This window comes from Strongylocentrotus purpuratus, unplaced genomic scaffold (genome assembly GCF_000002235.5).
Source record: "Strongylocentrotus purpuratus isolate Spur 01 unplaced genomic scaffold, Spur_5.0 spur5_scaffold_4, whole genome shotgun sequence".
Classification (NCBI taxonomy): Eukaryota; Metazoa; Echinodermata; class Echinoidea; order Camarodonta; family Strongylocentrotidae; genus Strongylocentrotus; species Strongylocentrotus purpuratus.
Genome location: NW_022145610.1, coordinates 22154188 through 22170485, shown reverse-complemented (window position 1 = coordinate 22170485; position 16298 = coordinate 22154188). Strand labels below are relative to the sequence as shown.

Genomic DNA, 16298 nt, shown 5'->3' with positions numbered 1-16298 from the left:
GCAAAAGTGCCGATCCAGTGTAGTCAAATTCAGTGAACTTATGAGTTCGTAAATGCGTGCGACATGCAGCACTGTGTACGGAGGCTATGTGATAAGGCGGCATTCGCTATAATGTACTTTTGTTTATCGTTTCCCCGTAACCTTTTGATTGTTTACCGTAACGCCGTAACAAGAGCATTAAAACCATAACAAATACGGCAAAACCGTAACGGTTGGCATCTCCGCAAAGCCCCTGTGTATTTATTCCCTGTATTGAAATGAGGATCAGAGAATGTTACTGACTTCTTCAAAAGCATCATCCATTTCATGGAATAAGGAGCCAGTGGATACAGAGGATATAAGAACTTTAAAATCCATGGAAAGCTATTAATTGGTAATCTTCCTTTTTATGTAACACGTAAAGCACATGAGCATGTATGTGTCGATTTTTTAGTTTTAGTTTTTTCTTCAGAATAGATTTTTAATTATAAACGCTTATATCAACATAACGAAGCCCTAGTTTATGACACGAGACAATTAATCTCTCTCTCTCTCTCTCTCTGTCTATCTGTCTCTCTATCTCTCTCTTTCTCTCTATTCCTTTATCTGTCTGTCTGTCTGTCTCTTTCTCTCTTTGTGTTTCATGTATACACAACAAGACTTTGGAACTCCTGGTAAATCCTGGTAATTTCATAGTCTATACTCAAAACTACCTACAAAAATGTATCAAGTGACCTTACATATATTGACCTTTTATCTTAGACACACATCTTTTGAGTACAAACAGATAGAGTGACAGATAACTTCAAACACTCTTCATATACCAAATACTGGAACTAATTACAAAAATCAGATTTTCTGAAGTTCATTAGGGCAATTAAATACAGCGTTGTCATTTATAATAAATGGATTCCTTTTAGTAAACTCACAGTGAAAGGTACTTCTGGATTGTTGCAAACCAGGCAAGGATCACTCTCTAGATAGAACCCATCGAATTCTACCAAACCCGCTAACATGCTGTGGAAAGACAAAACATACATACATTATTTACAGGCCCACTGCACTAGTTTGGCCAGGAGGGATTAGACCTCCCTGCATGGTCACTGACAGGTGGTAATCTCACCAAATCAGCTCTCAATTAACATAAGAAAAAGAGGATCATGGGAGACCAATGGTTACTGATCAGGCATTGTTTGCTATTTAGAGGGCGCAAGTAGCTATAAGAAGTGCAGTGGGGCTTTAAATATTGAGTCTCAATACAACATGAAATGTGAGCTTATATTTCAAATGCATCATAGGTATTTTTCATATGTGAAAAAATTATTTCATGTTAATAAATATATCTCAATATTTAAATGACTTTTTGCATGTTTTTTAATTTCTTATTCTAATATCAAGTCACAATTTGAGATGAAATATGAGCATATATTTCAAATGCATCGTACTACATGAATGTGTATTAACAAACTACAAGCCTTAGATATCCATCAGTAAAGTCACTTTACAAACTTATCATTGGTGTATGAAAGAAGTGAGATACATTTTAATGATGAGATATATTCATTTAGTTGAATTCGTTGAATTATTGTTAAATAATGAATTGTAAACATAATTTTCTATATTTTAAAAATAAAATCTCTGTAAATCATGCATGCAATTCAGCCATTGGCTGCGATATGTTGATGAATAAATACCATACCTACCTCTTTTAATTTTTTCACATATGAAAAAGATATAATATGGCATTTGCTTCTGAAGTAACACACATACCAAAGAAATTATGTTACTTATTACTTGCTTTCTGAATGACCAGCATCAAGCATTTAAAGTTGCGCATGCGTGGGTACATAGAGGTCAGCACACTGAGCCAACGGGTATTACGCTCCCATGCGTATTAGTGTCCCTTTATGCGTACGTTCGTACAGGTGCGTAATACTCGTTGGCTCAGTGTTTGCCAAGTTGCCTACTTCATGAACGACTATATACCCATGCATGAACATCTTTAACATGAATTGATACTTACTTGTAGATGTTAGAATTGGGATGGTTGGCAAGGCATTGATTCTGGGCCTTCAGAAGAGCAGCAGCCTTCTGGACATACTGCAGGGACTGTACGAAACACAAGACATGGAAAGACTTAAGATGTTAGGTATAGTATAGGAAGTCATCGGTAAAGTTGTCTTTACCACTGGTTTAATATCTAATATGTATATTTTGTAAATTGTATAAAATGGCCCCATGGAAGACCAGCAGCAACAATATAGTTGCAACTGAAAATGGGCTACCAGCCGTATTTTGTCCTTTTTCTCTGTATCATTACTTTGTATGTATTTTATTTGATTTTATTAGACGGAAATAAATAGAAACAACAAACCACTTCAGTAATAAAGCTAAATCAAATGAATGATCATTATTATCATAATTCAAAGTTTAATCTATTCCTATACCAAATTAGCATTATCATAACCATCACCAACATCGATACCGCCACTAGCTTCCTCTTCCTCCCCCTCATTATCTTGATTAATATTGCCACCACAGAGATCAGTGTTTTATCATTACTTTGATTATCATCACTAAAATTATTACCATTACCATCATCATCATCTTCATCTTCATCATCATCATCATCATCACCACCACCACCTCCACCACCATCACCACTATCATCATCACCACCATCATCCTCATCATTATCATCTTCTTTTTCTTCATCAATAATACTATATTCTCAAATGTCACATTTTCTAATCTACTTCCAAAGGCTTGAAGAGTGGATTATTATCAGCACTCGATCGGATCAATGCTATGTATGGAAAGCCAAATTCCCCAAAATCGGAACGTTCCGTTTTTTAGGGCTATAAAAACTTCAAAAACGGAACAGTTCCGTTAAAATCGGAACGGTTGGCATGTCTGGATAAGTGTTAAAAAGAGCAATGCTTAAGATCCATCCTGAGCCTACCTTGCCTACACTGTATGGTGCCTTGAGGGAGAAGTAGCCGAGAAGGTCAACGAACTGTGAGGCCTTGCGTCCATAGTTGGATAGCTCCGGCCAGAGCTCCCACATCAGCTCCAGCAGCTCCTCCTGCTTGGCTGCCGGAGAGCTCCTTCAAGAATGTACATGAGAGAGAATTTGTTTATGATGGATTATACTGGAATGCTCCCCAGGGGATGGAGAATATGCATATATTGTGCGCGGGTAAGCCTAAATCTGATGACCAGGGTAATAATATATATGTCTGTAAAGCGCTTTGGTCATCGATTAGGCATTGTTTGCTATATAGAGGGCGCAAGTAGCTATATGTAGTGCAGTGGGGCTTTAACATTACCCTTTTTTTCACTTTTTGGATAGTACATGAAATTAACGATTCAATCTTACCTGAAGATGTAGAGCAAGAATCCATGAGCTTGCCAGCGCAGAGCTGTGTTGTTAGACTCCAGGAGATGGGTCCTGATGAAACGACGGAGGATGTCACGGCTGATCGACTTGTTGAGCTGGTTCACCAATGCCTGACATAGCACCTCGTCATGCACTGGAGAGCTCTCTGAAGGAGATGAATGAACAACAATGGTTAAAGTTAGCTTTAATAGCAAAGATTATTCATTAAAATATGTATTGTCTTACTCATATTAATTTTTTAAAGGATTGATACTACTACATGTGTAGGCACCAGGAAAAACATATTTTCACCTAATCCATAACCTTAACCAATACTGTGTATGAACTTTAAATGAATAGTTCAGCCGTTTGAATTTTCTTTGAGAATTTGGTATAGAACCTTCAACAGTCTAACCTTTCTAAATAATTTAATAATACTCCACACAATAATAAAAGACATTTCTTTATTCCAAAAGTACATGTATTGTTACCCTTCATTCGATTTTTCAAAAAACAAAGATGGGTTTTCACCGACATTTCCTTGATAAATATGCTCTTTAATGTAAGCGTAACTGGGAAAATAATTAATAGAAAACATTAATAATTTACCTTTCTCTTCCGATTTATCTTTGTCCTTGTCCTTGTCCTTTTCTTTCTCCTTTCGTTCACGTTCTCTCTTCGCTCTGGAGCTCGACGAGGATGACGATGACGAGCTTGAGGATGTGGGTTGACCTTTGACCCCACAAAGGGCACAGGTCAGGAGCTGAAGGACGAGAGGCGAGACTCCTTCGTCAAGGTGGAAGCTCGCTTGGAGAAGGCTGGGAATAACAGCTGTAGACACCAAAGGTGAACAAAGATTATGACATTTTTTATGAGTGAAACCTCATAACAGATCCTCCATATCTCAAGGAAACATAAAATGCAATAACTTTATTGATCTTACATTATAAGGATGTTAAAGATAAAGTTGAGTTCTGATCATGAGATTGCATTGTGAAAGAAATGGTGTGGAATCGATCAGAAAAAGTTGATCATCTAGCATATAAGTATTGGTGTGTACTGCAAGGTTCTGGAATCATCAAAATGATAAGAAATTTGGTCCAGTCTTGATAAAGTTACAAGCACTGTACACAGAAAGATGAATATGGGACTACACAAACATGTGGCATAAAAATCTGTCTCAATTATGATGTTACATGCCATATTTAGAAGAGCCATGCTTTTCAGGGAACTTTTTTTATCTGATGTTCTTCCACACTTGCATAATACAATGATAACGCTCACAAATTATTTTCAACTCATCCCAGAACTCAACCTTCTCTTTAACTGTTATCACAAAATTATGAATATTTAGGAGTAAATTAGCGGATTACAACAAATTATGGTCATAAGAACACTGGGGAAAAACAGACTTGCATATCATAATGAGAGAACAGGGAAAGAAGGAATAATGCATACAGTATTCATTTTTTCATTCCATTTCTGAAATTTGAATATCATATACAGGTGTAACTGTTGTATTGTACATGTACATGTATGTACAGTGTATATATTTGGCAAAACAATTTTGCAATTAATCTGAACTGGAAAGCTCATCATCTAGTGCTAACGGAGTAGAATCTGATCATGTTTTTGTTCCTGCAGCAATTCATGCAGCAAATGTCATCATATAGTCGGGAAGACTTAAAAGAAGTACCATTTTGAGATTACAAACTTACTATCGTCTTTGATGGCAAACTTCTGCCAGTTTGTCGTTCTTGAGGTGGCCACTTCTTGGCATGCCTTCAGATGCTCAATCTAAACAACAAAAATCAAAGTTGATTCAGAAAATATAATATGTTATTTCAAGTTTTAGATATGTAACTGATTAATTCTTTTCACATTACATTTGATTTGATTTGATTTTTTATTTCTGCATTTTTCCAAATATAATATAACTGAATAACAAAGAACATATAAATGTAAGGTATAATACAACATATACAAACAATAATTTCTTCATGTCAAATGTTGTTAACATAATATATGTACATATAATAACAAACTTAAAATTTCCATAACATATAATCATAAATTTAAAGTATTATCCGAACTATCAGTTATTATTTGTTGCAGGCATTTGAAATAAATGTAAATGCAACACAAATGTCTTGACAGATTGTATCAGGGAAATATTCTAAGTATGAATGATACAATGTACAGGCATCAGATGCTATCATCATTTTGAATAAACAAATTTTGTGAGCCTTTAATCATGATCTATTTTGTGATATTTTTCTTGTGTTTTCATACAATAGCAACAACATATTCATTAAAACATGAATGAATTTTTCCATTTGATGTAATTCTTATTTGTAAGAAGGGCCAAATTAATAACCAAAGTGTATTTGATATAGGTGCATGTATAAAGTATACTAGAGAAAGTAGAGATGAACTTACCAGAGTAATGAGGGTGTCATATGGTAGGGATATAGGAGTGGTAGAAACAGTCTCCAAATGCAGTCCATTCTCGGAGCAGATTTGCCTAAAGAATAAGAAACAGTCAAGTAAAATACAACTCATGCACATATTAACATGTACAGTTCTGTTTGATATAGACATCTTTTTTTAGAGAGGAAAACTCACATGTAGTTGCAATATGAACTACGTTCAGTGCAAAACTTTCCTACAAAATGGAGCAGTTTTAAATTTCTTTAAATAATATTTCTAATATTTCCTATTGTCTGTATGCCTGTCTGTTAGTCTGAATCTCTATCTTCCTGTCTGGCTGTATTTATCTCTCTGTCTATCTCTCTTTAACTCCTCTCTCTCTCTCCTTCTCTCTCTCTCCCTTTCTGGTTGACTGATTTGCTTTGGTGTGATTACAGGAGCATTTGGAAATTCTCTTTCTTTTCTTCACCCCTCTCCTTTTTCACTCATCCCCCTCTTCCCTTCTACTTACTTGATATCTTGCATATGCGACTCCAGTGCATGAAGATCCCTCAGCTCTCTGTACAGCTCTACCCCCTCCCCTCCTCCTCCCATCCCCTATACCCTCCACCCACTCCCCTTCCTCCTCCCATCTCCCATCCTACCTCCCCTTCCACATCCACTCACTTGATATCTCTCATATGCGACTCCAGTGCATGAAGATCTCTCAGCTGTCTGTACTTCTCCTTGGATCCACAGATGAAGAGTAGGAGCTTGCGGACCTGGCGTCTCACAAATGGTGTTTGCTGGGTCATCATGTACTAAAGCATAATAATAATAACAATGATAGGTCCATTTATATAGCGTAGCTACTATATGAATATAGTCTATGGTCATTAATACGAGGTATCATATTATTACCCTGGCTGTAGCTTTTTCTTACTACCAAGTACCCATATTACTGGGTGGAGAGTGGCAATTGTAGAATATGTCTTGCCAAAGGACATCAACGTGGCAGCGGGACTTGAACCGCGAACCATGTGATCCACAGTCCGGTGACGTATCCACTAGACGATAACACCTCTACATACAAATATTATCAAATTTAGATGGTGTGTCCTATAAATAAAATTTCCTGTTTTTATAACTTCAATTGCATATTACATGTATTTAATATAATACTTAAATTTCATTTTCACATTATGAAAGTTAAACTGTAACGTTCATTACTATGGATTAGAAGACTTTCATCATTATCATTTCAGTCTGAGACAAATATTTTATATTTTGTCTTTATGTACACAGAAATGACTTGCTAATTTCTCTTTCAGCTAATTGATTATATAACAATAAAATAAGCAATATATAATTCAATCCACCAATTCAGAATTTACCCAACAACATATAAATAAACTGCTTCATATAACAAGCAAGCTCTAAATTACATAATAGTAACAATGGTGAGTTACAAAGCTATCCTTAACCTGTTGACTACTGAAATCTCTCAATCCCATAGGCTTAAAACAGGGACAACATGGAGTCAGTAGGCAGTGGGTTAATATCATGACAATAAACTCATGGATAATATGCATGAATCTATCTTACCTCACATAGATAGTAGAACCAGGCTTGATCAAAGATGGGTATACCAACAGAAGGAGCAGAGTCACATATCTTCTTCATCTGTCAAACACGTGATAAATAACAACACATTGAGAAGAATATAACAAGAACAACAGGTTTGTTGCTAAGAATTAGAGGGAGTACAATACATCATAACGTTATTGTGAGCATTTTTTAGAATATTCTCTTACAAGGTACAATGTACGTGACAACTAACAAAGGGAATGAGTGTACAGAGAATATACATCCAAATTCATACAAAAGATTTCAAATCATGAATCCATCTCCATTACTGATCTCATTACTTTATTATGATCCAAATTTAACCTTCTTGAGTTCATGAATAACTTTTGAGTTTTTAAGAAGAAAGAAAAGCACTAGATGAGTTACATGTATTGTGGCATATCTGACCTCCCTCCCTCCCTCTGTGTCTCAAAAACTCTGGCATGCAATTAATCTCTGTTTACTGTTTAGACCATGAGACACCACTTTAATGCAAATTCTTCAGAAAATTTGGTTGGTTGGTTTTACCTGACTGCTAAGAAAGTATGTGTATGCTTGGAAGTAAGCAACCACCGGACTGACGGCTTTAAGTCATCTCTGAGAGAATTGGTAATGAGGAGTAATGCCTTACCAAAGGGCACAAGCACACTGATTTGGTTTTCGAACCAGTATCTCCCGGTTACGAGACCAATGCTCTACCACCGAGCCATCCCCAAATAGAAAAACAAACCAAAAAACAAAGAAAGAAAGAAAACCAAAAACCTACCTGGTATGGCAGTCTGAGGACCATTTCAGTCAGTAGCTGTGGATAGGCTTCAAATACATCTCCTGCATGGCCCTGTAGCATCAAGATACAAATTTGTTGATTTGTATATAATGTCAGGAAAGTGGGGCACAATGTTATTGATCAAAATAAAGAAAATTCATTTTTTGTGGAAGTGATAAGATAATAGTGGCAGAGAGACAGCAAATTATGGTGGTATCTGTTCCATTTATATGCAAATATTCTTCCTACATGTACATATATGTACATGCACATTCTTGAATGTATCAAAATTCAATTAGGTTTACTCTAACAATATATGAATCATGTCCTGTCTTTCATACTGACTGCCGTAGCAATGATGTCACATCCCATAATCAAATCATCCTAGCAAAAGAATACTGGATGTGTTCTCATTGTAATATATAAACATGGAAATTGGATGAAGACCATAACATTTTTTTCTTGCGCACCCTGTACACCTTTGACATACCTTGACATACTGACGTAAGAAGAATGGTGACATGTCAGGAGGAGCTGAGGGAGGGTGCGGCTTGAGAAGGTTACCTCCTGGTGGAGAAGGCTCCTATAAAAACAAACATCAAAGTTAGATTTATGCATTTAAAATGATCAAATTACGCTAAATAAAGTGACAATGAATAGCTAGGCTGCGCATATGCGCATCTATGGCGAGTACAAAATTAAGACACTACGAATTACACATACATGTAGTGGCAAGTGACAAAGACATTGATACGCACACTGAGACACTCATTACAATGTAAGGCTGCGCTTAGACTGTCATTCAAAGCAAATGGCGGCCCACTGAGGGGCGATTGGTAGAGTTTGTTGCTAATTTCACGACTTTACATTCACTTTTTCGACCCGTTTTTTTAATCAAATAAATTCATGTTTTTACAATGAGCGGGATAATGAGCTCGTCAAGTCTTGTTTATTATCCCATCGTGACTTAACTTCCATGCAGAGCATATTCACTAATACACTCCCAAACATGAAGTATATCTTTAACTGGGCTATTTCAGACCAGGTTTTTACTGGGGGGGGGGGGGGGTCAATTTGACCCCCCCCCCCTAAGATCTCGGCCGCTTCACCGCCGATCGCCGCGAAAATTTGCATGCATGTCAAGTGAAGTGTATAGATTACTATGGTTATTTCAAATTTTTGAAAAATTCACTCATTTGCATATTTATGGTAATTTATGCAAATAAGGTCATCAAATTCACATTTCTGCCCATAAATCATAGATTATTCATGTTTACGTATTCTTTTTCACTACATATATTTATTAGACCATTTGGAATAATAATACAACACAAAAAATTGGAAGAGCCAGGTTATTCCTTATGTTATCTCTTGTTTTTATAATTTCTTATGTATTTCATTGTTTTTTTAACTTATGTATTTTATTGTTTTTGTTGTTTTATTTCATTTATAACTACAATTCAACTATTTTGACTCCAAAAGAAACATCTATACTTTAAACAAGACTGAATAACCAATGTTTGATCCATTTTTAGGAAAAATGACTTTTACATGTTTTGTACACAAATCACAAAAATGAGCGATTTTCGGGCTGACATGCAAAGACAAAAGGTCATGTAACCTTGTAACCGTAGGTCCGATTTTCGAAAAAATCAATTTAAAAGATGCGTAAGACTCGAAAGTAAAAAGTCATGAAAGGAAAATTTTATATCTGCCCCGGTTTCGGAGTGGTCGCGAAATTTCTACAGGAGGGGGGTCAAATTGACCCCCCCCCAGTTAACATAGGGTTAATCTGAGCCAGCGTAATTGCTATGCCTACATGTATGTTACATGCAGAATCTATGGAAGTTAATGGCGATAGAATGTGAACTCTTTTTAGTTATGATACAATGCCTCTTCAATATTGAATGCAGAAATTAAATTCAAACAAACTTACATCATCTATGCCTGTTTCTTTCCAGTGGTCCAGCAATGCTTTGAGAATGAGTAGACAATGATCCACTGCTCCACAACTCAACAGAGCAGCTGCTGTAGCATGGGAGATCTGGGTTGATGACTGCAAGAGAGAAATAAAATAATTCAAAAAGTCATTTAAAGCAAGGTAATGTTCAGTTCTATACTAAAATAGGACAAATAATAGTTTGTTTTTTTTTCTTCTTCTCCTTCCTTTTTTCTTCTTTCTGATTATTTAGTTGGGGAGAAACTTCTGCAACTTTTTTAAAATAGCTAGGTAAGGCAAGCAAAAGGTCAGAGATTTCTAGTACAAACCACATTGGTAATCTGAGATTTGTGTGAACAATATTTGCTCTTGAATCTAGGGTTTATTTCATTATAGACATTGGATTGAACTTGGGCTTTAGGTTTTGGTTAGGGCTATAATCGGGAATAAATTTGGCCTTTGGTTCAGTACTGGGTCCAGTGCTGAGGTTAAGAATTTAGTTAGAGATAGAAATTAAATGCAGATCAATTGTCGCTGGAGCATGTGTCAACAAGGCACCCACATCACATAGTTAAGACTGCCCACTGGTACGCTTGATTACCTCACTAGCCAGCTTGGTGCCTGACTTGGTGCGTGACATGAAGACACTGAGCAGCCTCATGACGATAAGCTGCACCTCGTGGTGAGGGGTACGGGCGGAGACATCACCGAACGTCTTTCGGTCCAGCTGGAGCTCGAAGAGGACAATGGTGAGGAGACGGTCAAGGGCTCCCTTGTCCTTGTCATCTTCAGGGTCAAGGTCAGAGCTCAACATCAGAATCACCTGGAAGATCAAGACAATAAGAATGATACAGTGCAACATGTTTGTAAAGACCACTCAATGGAGATAACAACAATAATAATACCATTAACATTGATATACCGCTTGATACTACCGTTTCAAAGCGCTGTACTATTATTACTCCAGCATTAGGCGAGCTACCCCTATAAGGTGCTCTGGCATTCAAGGATTTTCTTCCTTTGGGTACCTACTCCCATCACCTGGGTGGAGGGTGGTAAATGTAGATTGACAAGATTAATGTCTTGCCAAAGGACTTTAATGGCACAGTTGAAAAAGAACTGAGACAAGGAAAGCAAGCTTTACGGGTAGACTGTCTAGATTCACAAGTTCCTTTAAATTAATTTTCAATGAAAAATACTGTGGAAGGGAGAAAAAATCTCTTGAAGTAGGAGCCTTAGGGTATGCATCCTGTGACCTCCGTCAATGTCTGTCAAGTTCTCAATCCGCCTCAAGACCTACTACTTCTAGTATATTATTATGTTTATTTCAACTACAGGTACTGCTAACTATTATGACTTAATTCTCCTACTTCTAGGACCAGTAAGAACATAACTGTACCTGCATGAATGGTATCGCTCTGACACCTCCCACCATCCTCAGGTCTGGAAGATACTCCAGGAGTCTTTCTAGCAGCAGGAGCCTCAGGGTATGCATCCTGTGACCTCCGTCGATGTCCGTCAGGTTCTCGGTCAGATCTCTACTCTCCTCCCGGCAGGTGGACTGACCGACCATACCGCTACCGCTGGACATGCTCTCGCCCTGGGTGGAGGCATGCTCGTGGGTCATGTCACCGTAGGCACTGCTTCGTCCACTCACTGCGATTGGAAATGGACAAATGAAATTGATATACTAATCATAAAGATACGATATACCCAATTCTGAACATTTTGGGAGAGGAGTATAGACCTATAGTACTTAACATAAGACAACAATAATAATAATAATAATTCCACTTTTATATAGCGCTTAATACATCTATGATGTCTCTAAGCGCTTTACAGATATACTATTACCCCGGTCATTGGATTCAATACTTGCCTGCACAAACTGTGTGCACAATCTCTACTCCCTGGGGAGCATTCCAGCTAGGCGTTACTTGACACTCAAAACTGTTTGACCTACAATGACGGTCGCATTCTACCGGGTACCCATTTAACACCTGGGTGGAGAGTAGCAAGTGCAGGTTATTATCTTGCCAAAAGATATTAGTGCTTTGTCGCGATTCGTACCCTCGATCTTCGAATCTCCAGTCAAGCGCCTTTAACCACTCGACCAAGACAACCCCCCCCCCCCCATTCTAGAAGAAACTAGATGGAATTCGACTGCGCGCAGTCGAAAATGATGCCTCCGTCATAGAGCAATTTTACAAACCAAAACAGAACACATTTTTCGAATTCAAGTTCAATTGTAATCCATTGACATGTTCTCAGAATACGTGATTACAAGCAATTTCTCATATACATATATGACCCTTTGATCTTTGACCTCATGACCCTAAAATCTACTCAGTTCATTGGCTCTGCAAGATGTCCTGAGTTAAATAGTAATCCATCTGTCAGTTCTAATGAGAATGTGTTCACAAGCTATTTCTGCATACATAATGAGCCCATGACCTTTGACCTTTGACCTCGTGACCCCAAAATCTACTCAGTTCATCTGCTCTGCAAGTAACATACATGACCTAAGTTTGGCAGCAATCCATCACTCGGTTCTTGAGATAACGCGATCACGAGCTGTTTTTGCATACATAATGAGCCCTGTGACCTTTGACCTTTAACCTCATGACCCCAAAATCTAATCAGTTCTTTGACTCTGCAAGATACATACATGACCAAAGTTTGGCAGGAATCCATCAATCGGTTCTTCAGATAACGCGATCACGAGCTGTTTTTGCATACATAATGAGCCCTGTGACCTTTGACCTTTGACCTCGTAACCCCAAAATCTAATCAGTTCATCGGCTCTGCAAGATACATACATGACCAAAGTTTGGCAGGAATCCATCAATCGGTTCTTCAGATAACGCGATCACGAGAACGGGACGTACGTACGTACGTACAGACGTACGTACGTACAGACGGACGGACGGACGGACAACCCGAAAACATAATGCCTCCGGCTACTTCGTAACGGAGGCATAATAAAGTTTAGGGGATGCTTACCACTATGTTCTCCGGTGATGGAGTCTACTGCACTAGCGCCGCTCTCAGAGCCAGCACTCCCTCCCTGTTCTGCAGGGGATGTCCTCAGGGTCGATCCATCCGTAGCTGCGGTGCTTCCTTCATCATCACTTGCAGCTAATTCAAAGAGAGAGAGAGAGGGATAGAAACAATATAATTATATGTATATATATGTAATCTTCAAACTAGTACAGATACTTTAACTGTCTGAATCAAGTTAATCAACTCCCATTTCCAAGCCCTGTAATGATAATAACTGCAAAAAGCAAAGAATAGGACCTCTTAAAGTTAATTTAGGTAAAAATAAGACTGACAAGAAAAAAATATGAATTCATTGGATTAAATGAATGATTGTTCAGTTGGATGTCACAAGGCTCTATTCCCTCAATAAGTATCCATATACAGTCTTTATCTGGATAGCAGTTTTTAACATTGCTTTAATCAAGCAGTATTGGTGCTTTAAATAATACCAAAGACATAGAAGTAATGAAAGTGCTGTGCAGCGCCTTGCGGTCGCTCTCACAGGCTCTCATTTTTTTCTCCTTTTTTCGCTTGAAATTGTTAATTTTGTTGCATAAGTTTTATACCTATGGATTCGTAATGTTTCATAGACCAACACTGTGCACATGAGAAACATGGAGAATTCGAGATTTGTCTCCATTTCTTGGATGATTTATTTGACAATTTTGTTTCTGAGCTCTGCAGCTTCTTGTGTGGATACTACACATAGCTATTCAGCCTGTTCACTAGCTAAGAAGACCTTTCAAGCTGTGCGGTCAAGCAATGCTCTCTCTGGAACTGAGAAGGGGCATGCTATTGTGTTCGAGCTAAAACCCTTTCTCTCAAATCACAATACTATGACTTTGGGGTTGAAAGTCATTCAGTATTCCGCTGTTTTTCTACACGGCCTGTGCCCATACTACTGTGCAGATGAATGTGAACTCGACACTGAAGTCTGTCTCAGAATTCAGTCTCTCGGTGTGTGTCGCAAACCATGTTCTGTACATGTATATCTGCAGGCCTCACAGCAAAAGCTATGTTCCCGCCATTGGAAGTACGGGAAGAGGAAGCGATGGAGAAAGCGTGGGAAAAGAGGTGGCAGAAGATCCACCGTTTACCATCATATCCCTGCCATCATCTCTCAGACCAGAAAGTCTGTACAACATCGCCCGGCTCGCAGAGGTAAGCTTATAAAGCTTCCAGCCCAAAGTTCTACCAAGTCCTATCAACGTGCATCCCAAAGTTCCAGCAAGGATCACCAGGGTCGATATCCGCATGTTAAGATAGGCCATTGGAATGCACGATCGATGAACAATAAAACGATTGCGATTTGTGACCTAATTCTCGATAGTGGCCTTGATATGTTGATTGTGACCGAGTCATGGCTCAGAGGAGATTTCCGCGACAATCATATCATAGCTGATATATCCACCACATTACCAAACTACCAAGTTCTACATGTACATCGGCAGTCGCGTGGTGGTGGTATATGTGTCATTTACTGCGCAGGTCTGAAGATCACTACGAATGATGCTCATGATTTCGTAACATTTGAACTCATGGACCTCTCAATTCGAACCTCTCCATCAGTAGTATTCAGAATTTGTGCTATCTATCGACCACCCCCGTCTGCAAAAAACAAATATACCTTTGAAGGGTTTGTCCGTGACTTTCGTTCGTTGCTTGAATCAGTGACAGTCGACTGCCATCATCGCTGATGTAAGAAGTTCCCTTAGTGATCTTCCTGGTGTTACCTGCCCATCTGATCTTGCTGAGCAGTACAATCACGTTATGGAAGATCTTTTGGACAACCACGCCCCGGAAAAGACTGTACTCATTTCTGTTCGACCAAACGCCCCATGGTACAACGAAGATGTCCGGGAGGCGAAACGCGAAAAACGTCGAGCTGAGCGTCACTTAACAAGAAACGAGAACTCAATCAACAGGGAAATCTATCGTGAAAAGTGTCGGTTATATAATGATATTCTTTCCGACTCCAAGTCCAGTTACCTGCGGGAGGAGATTGAGAAACTTGACAACAAGGGACTCTTTCAGTGGATGCAAAAGTTAACATCTCCTCCATCATATGAACGAAGTCTGCCGAGCCACGAATCAGATAAACAGTTGGCCAACGACTTCGGATCTTTCTTCCAGAACAAGATCCTAACAATAGCTGATGAGTTAGACGGCCGTCAAACTGTATATGAGGCTATGCAACAAGAGACTATTCATCCTACTTTCTCTGAATTTCACCCGATATCCGAGGCTGATGTTCTCAATGTTATCATGGAAAGCCCATCTAAATCATGTCGACTAGATCCTGCCCCCACTTGGCTCATCAAGAAATGTATCGATGTTCTTATCTCTTTCTTCACTAAACTTGTGAACCTTTCACTTTCTTTTGGGATTGTTCCTTCCTCATTCAAGACTTCACATGTTATCCCAGTCTTGAAAAATCCTAAGTTAGATGTAGAAAATATGGCAAACTATCGGCCAATTGCCAACCTGATGTTCCTCTCAAAAGTCTTTGAACGAATTGTTGCCAATCAACTAAGGGCTTACCTCCAGGAGTTTCAGCTCTTTCCTCCTATGCAGTCGGCATATCGCGAGGGTCATTCCACAGAAACTGCTCTCCTTAGGGTTTACAATGACATCTTACTAGCGTTAAAGGACAGGAGGCCATTCTGGTGCTGCTTGATTATTCAGCAGCCTTTGATACCATCAACCATGACTTGCTGATTCAACGCTTCAGTCACACATACGGCATAGAAGGTTCTGCTCTAAAGTGGCTCAAGTCATACCTCGAGAACCGGAAACAAATTGTAATCGTAAACGGAACCAAATCAGATGAATTCCCTCTAACTTGGGGGGTACCGCAGGGCTCAGTAATGGGACCTTTGGAATTTGTTCTATATACTGGTCCTGTGAGTGACGTCATCACAGCCCACAAAGGTATAAGCCACATGTTATATGCTGATGATACCCAGTTGTACATCGTTATGCAACGCAACGACCTGGCTGATGGCATCTCGTCTTTGGAAGACTGCGTGACAGATGTGAAGTCTTGGGCTAGTAACAATAACATGATGCTCAATGCAAACAAGACTGAGCTCATCCACATTACATCACAATTTAGGAAACGGAACGAGTCGGTTAGCCTTCACATAGACGGAGCTGTT

General features: G+C 38.7%; 1 protein-coding gene across 5 annotated transcripts in view; it reads right to left on the bottom strand.

Annotated features, from left to right (window-relative positions):
• LOC586064 (E3 ubiquitin-protein ligase UBR4) overlaps positions 1 to 16298 on the bottom strand; it is a 135390-nt gene that overhangs the window by 63930 nt on the left and 55162 nt on the right. For all 5 annotated transcript variants that reach the window (XM_030997412.1, XM_030997414.1, XM_030997415.1 and 2 more), the window contains 15 exons: positions 13102 to 13236; positions 11498 to 11754; positions 10700 to 10921; positions 10096 to 10215; positions 8650 to 8742; positions 8160 to 8231; positions 7373 to 7450; positions 6455 to 6588; positions 5798 to 5882; positions 5077 to 5155; positions 3968 to 4189; positions 3359 to 3524; positions 2942 to 3086; positions 2003 to 2088; positions 909 to 996 (listed from right to left, as the gene is read on the bottom strand). In XM_030997412.1, coding sequence (XP_030853272.1) covers positions 909 to 996; positions 2003 to 2088; positions 2942 to 3086; positions 3359 to 3524; positions 3968 to 4189; positions 5077 to 5155; positions 5798 to 5882; positions 6455 to 6588; positions 7373 to 7450; positions 8160 to 8231; positions 8650 to 8742; positions 10096 to 10215; positions 10700 to 10921; positions 11498 to 11754; positions 13102 to 13236 — 1982 coding nt within the window. The remainder of the gene's footprint in view (positions 1 to 908; positions 997 to 2002; positions 2089 to 2941; positions 3087 to 3358; positions 3525 to 3967; positions 4190 to 5076; positions 5156 to 5797; positions 5883 to 6454; positions 6589 to 7372; positions 7451 to 8159; positions 8232 to 8649; positions 8743 to 10095; positions 10216 to 10699; positions 10922 to 11497; positions 11755 to 13101; positions 13237 to 16298) is intronic.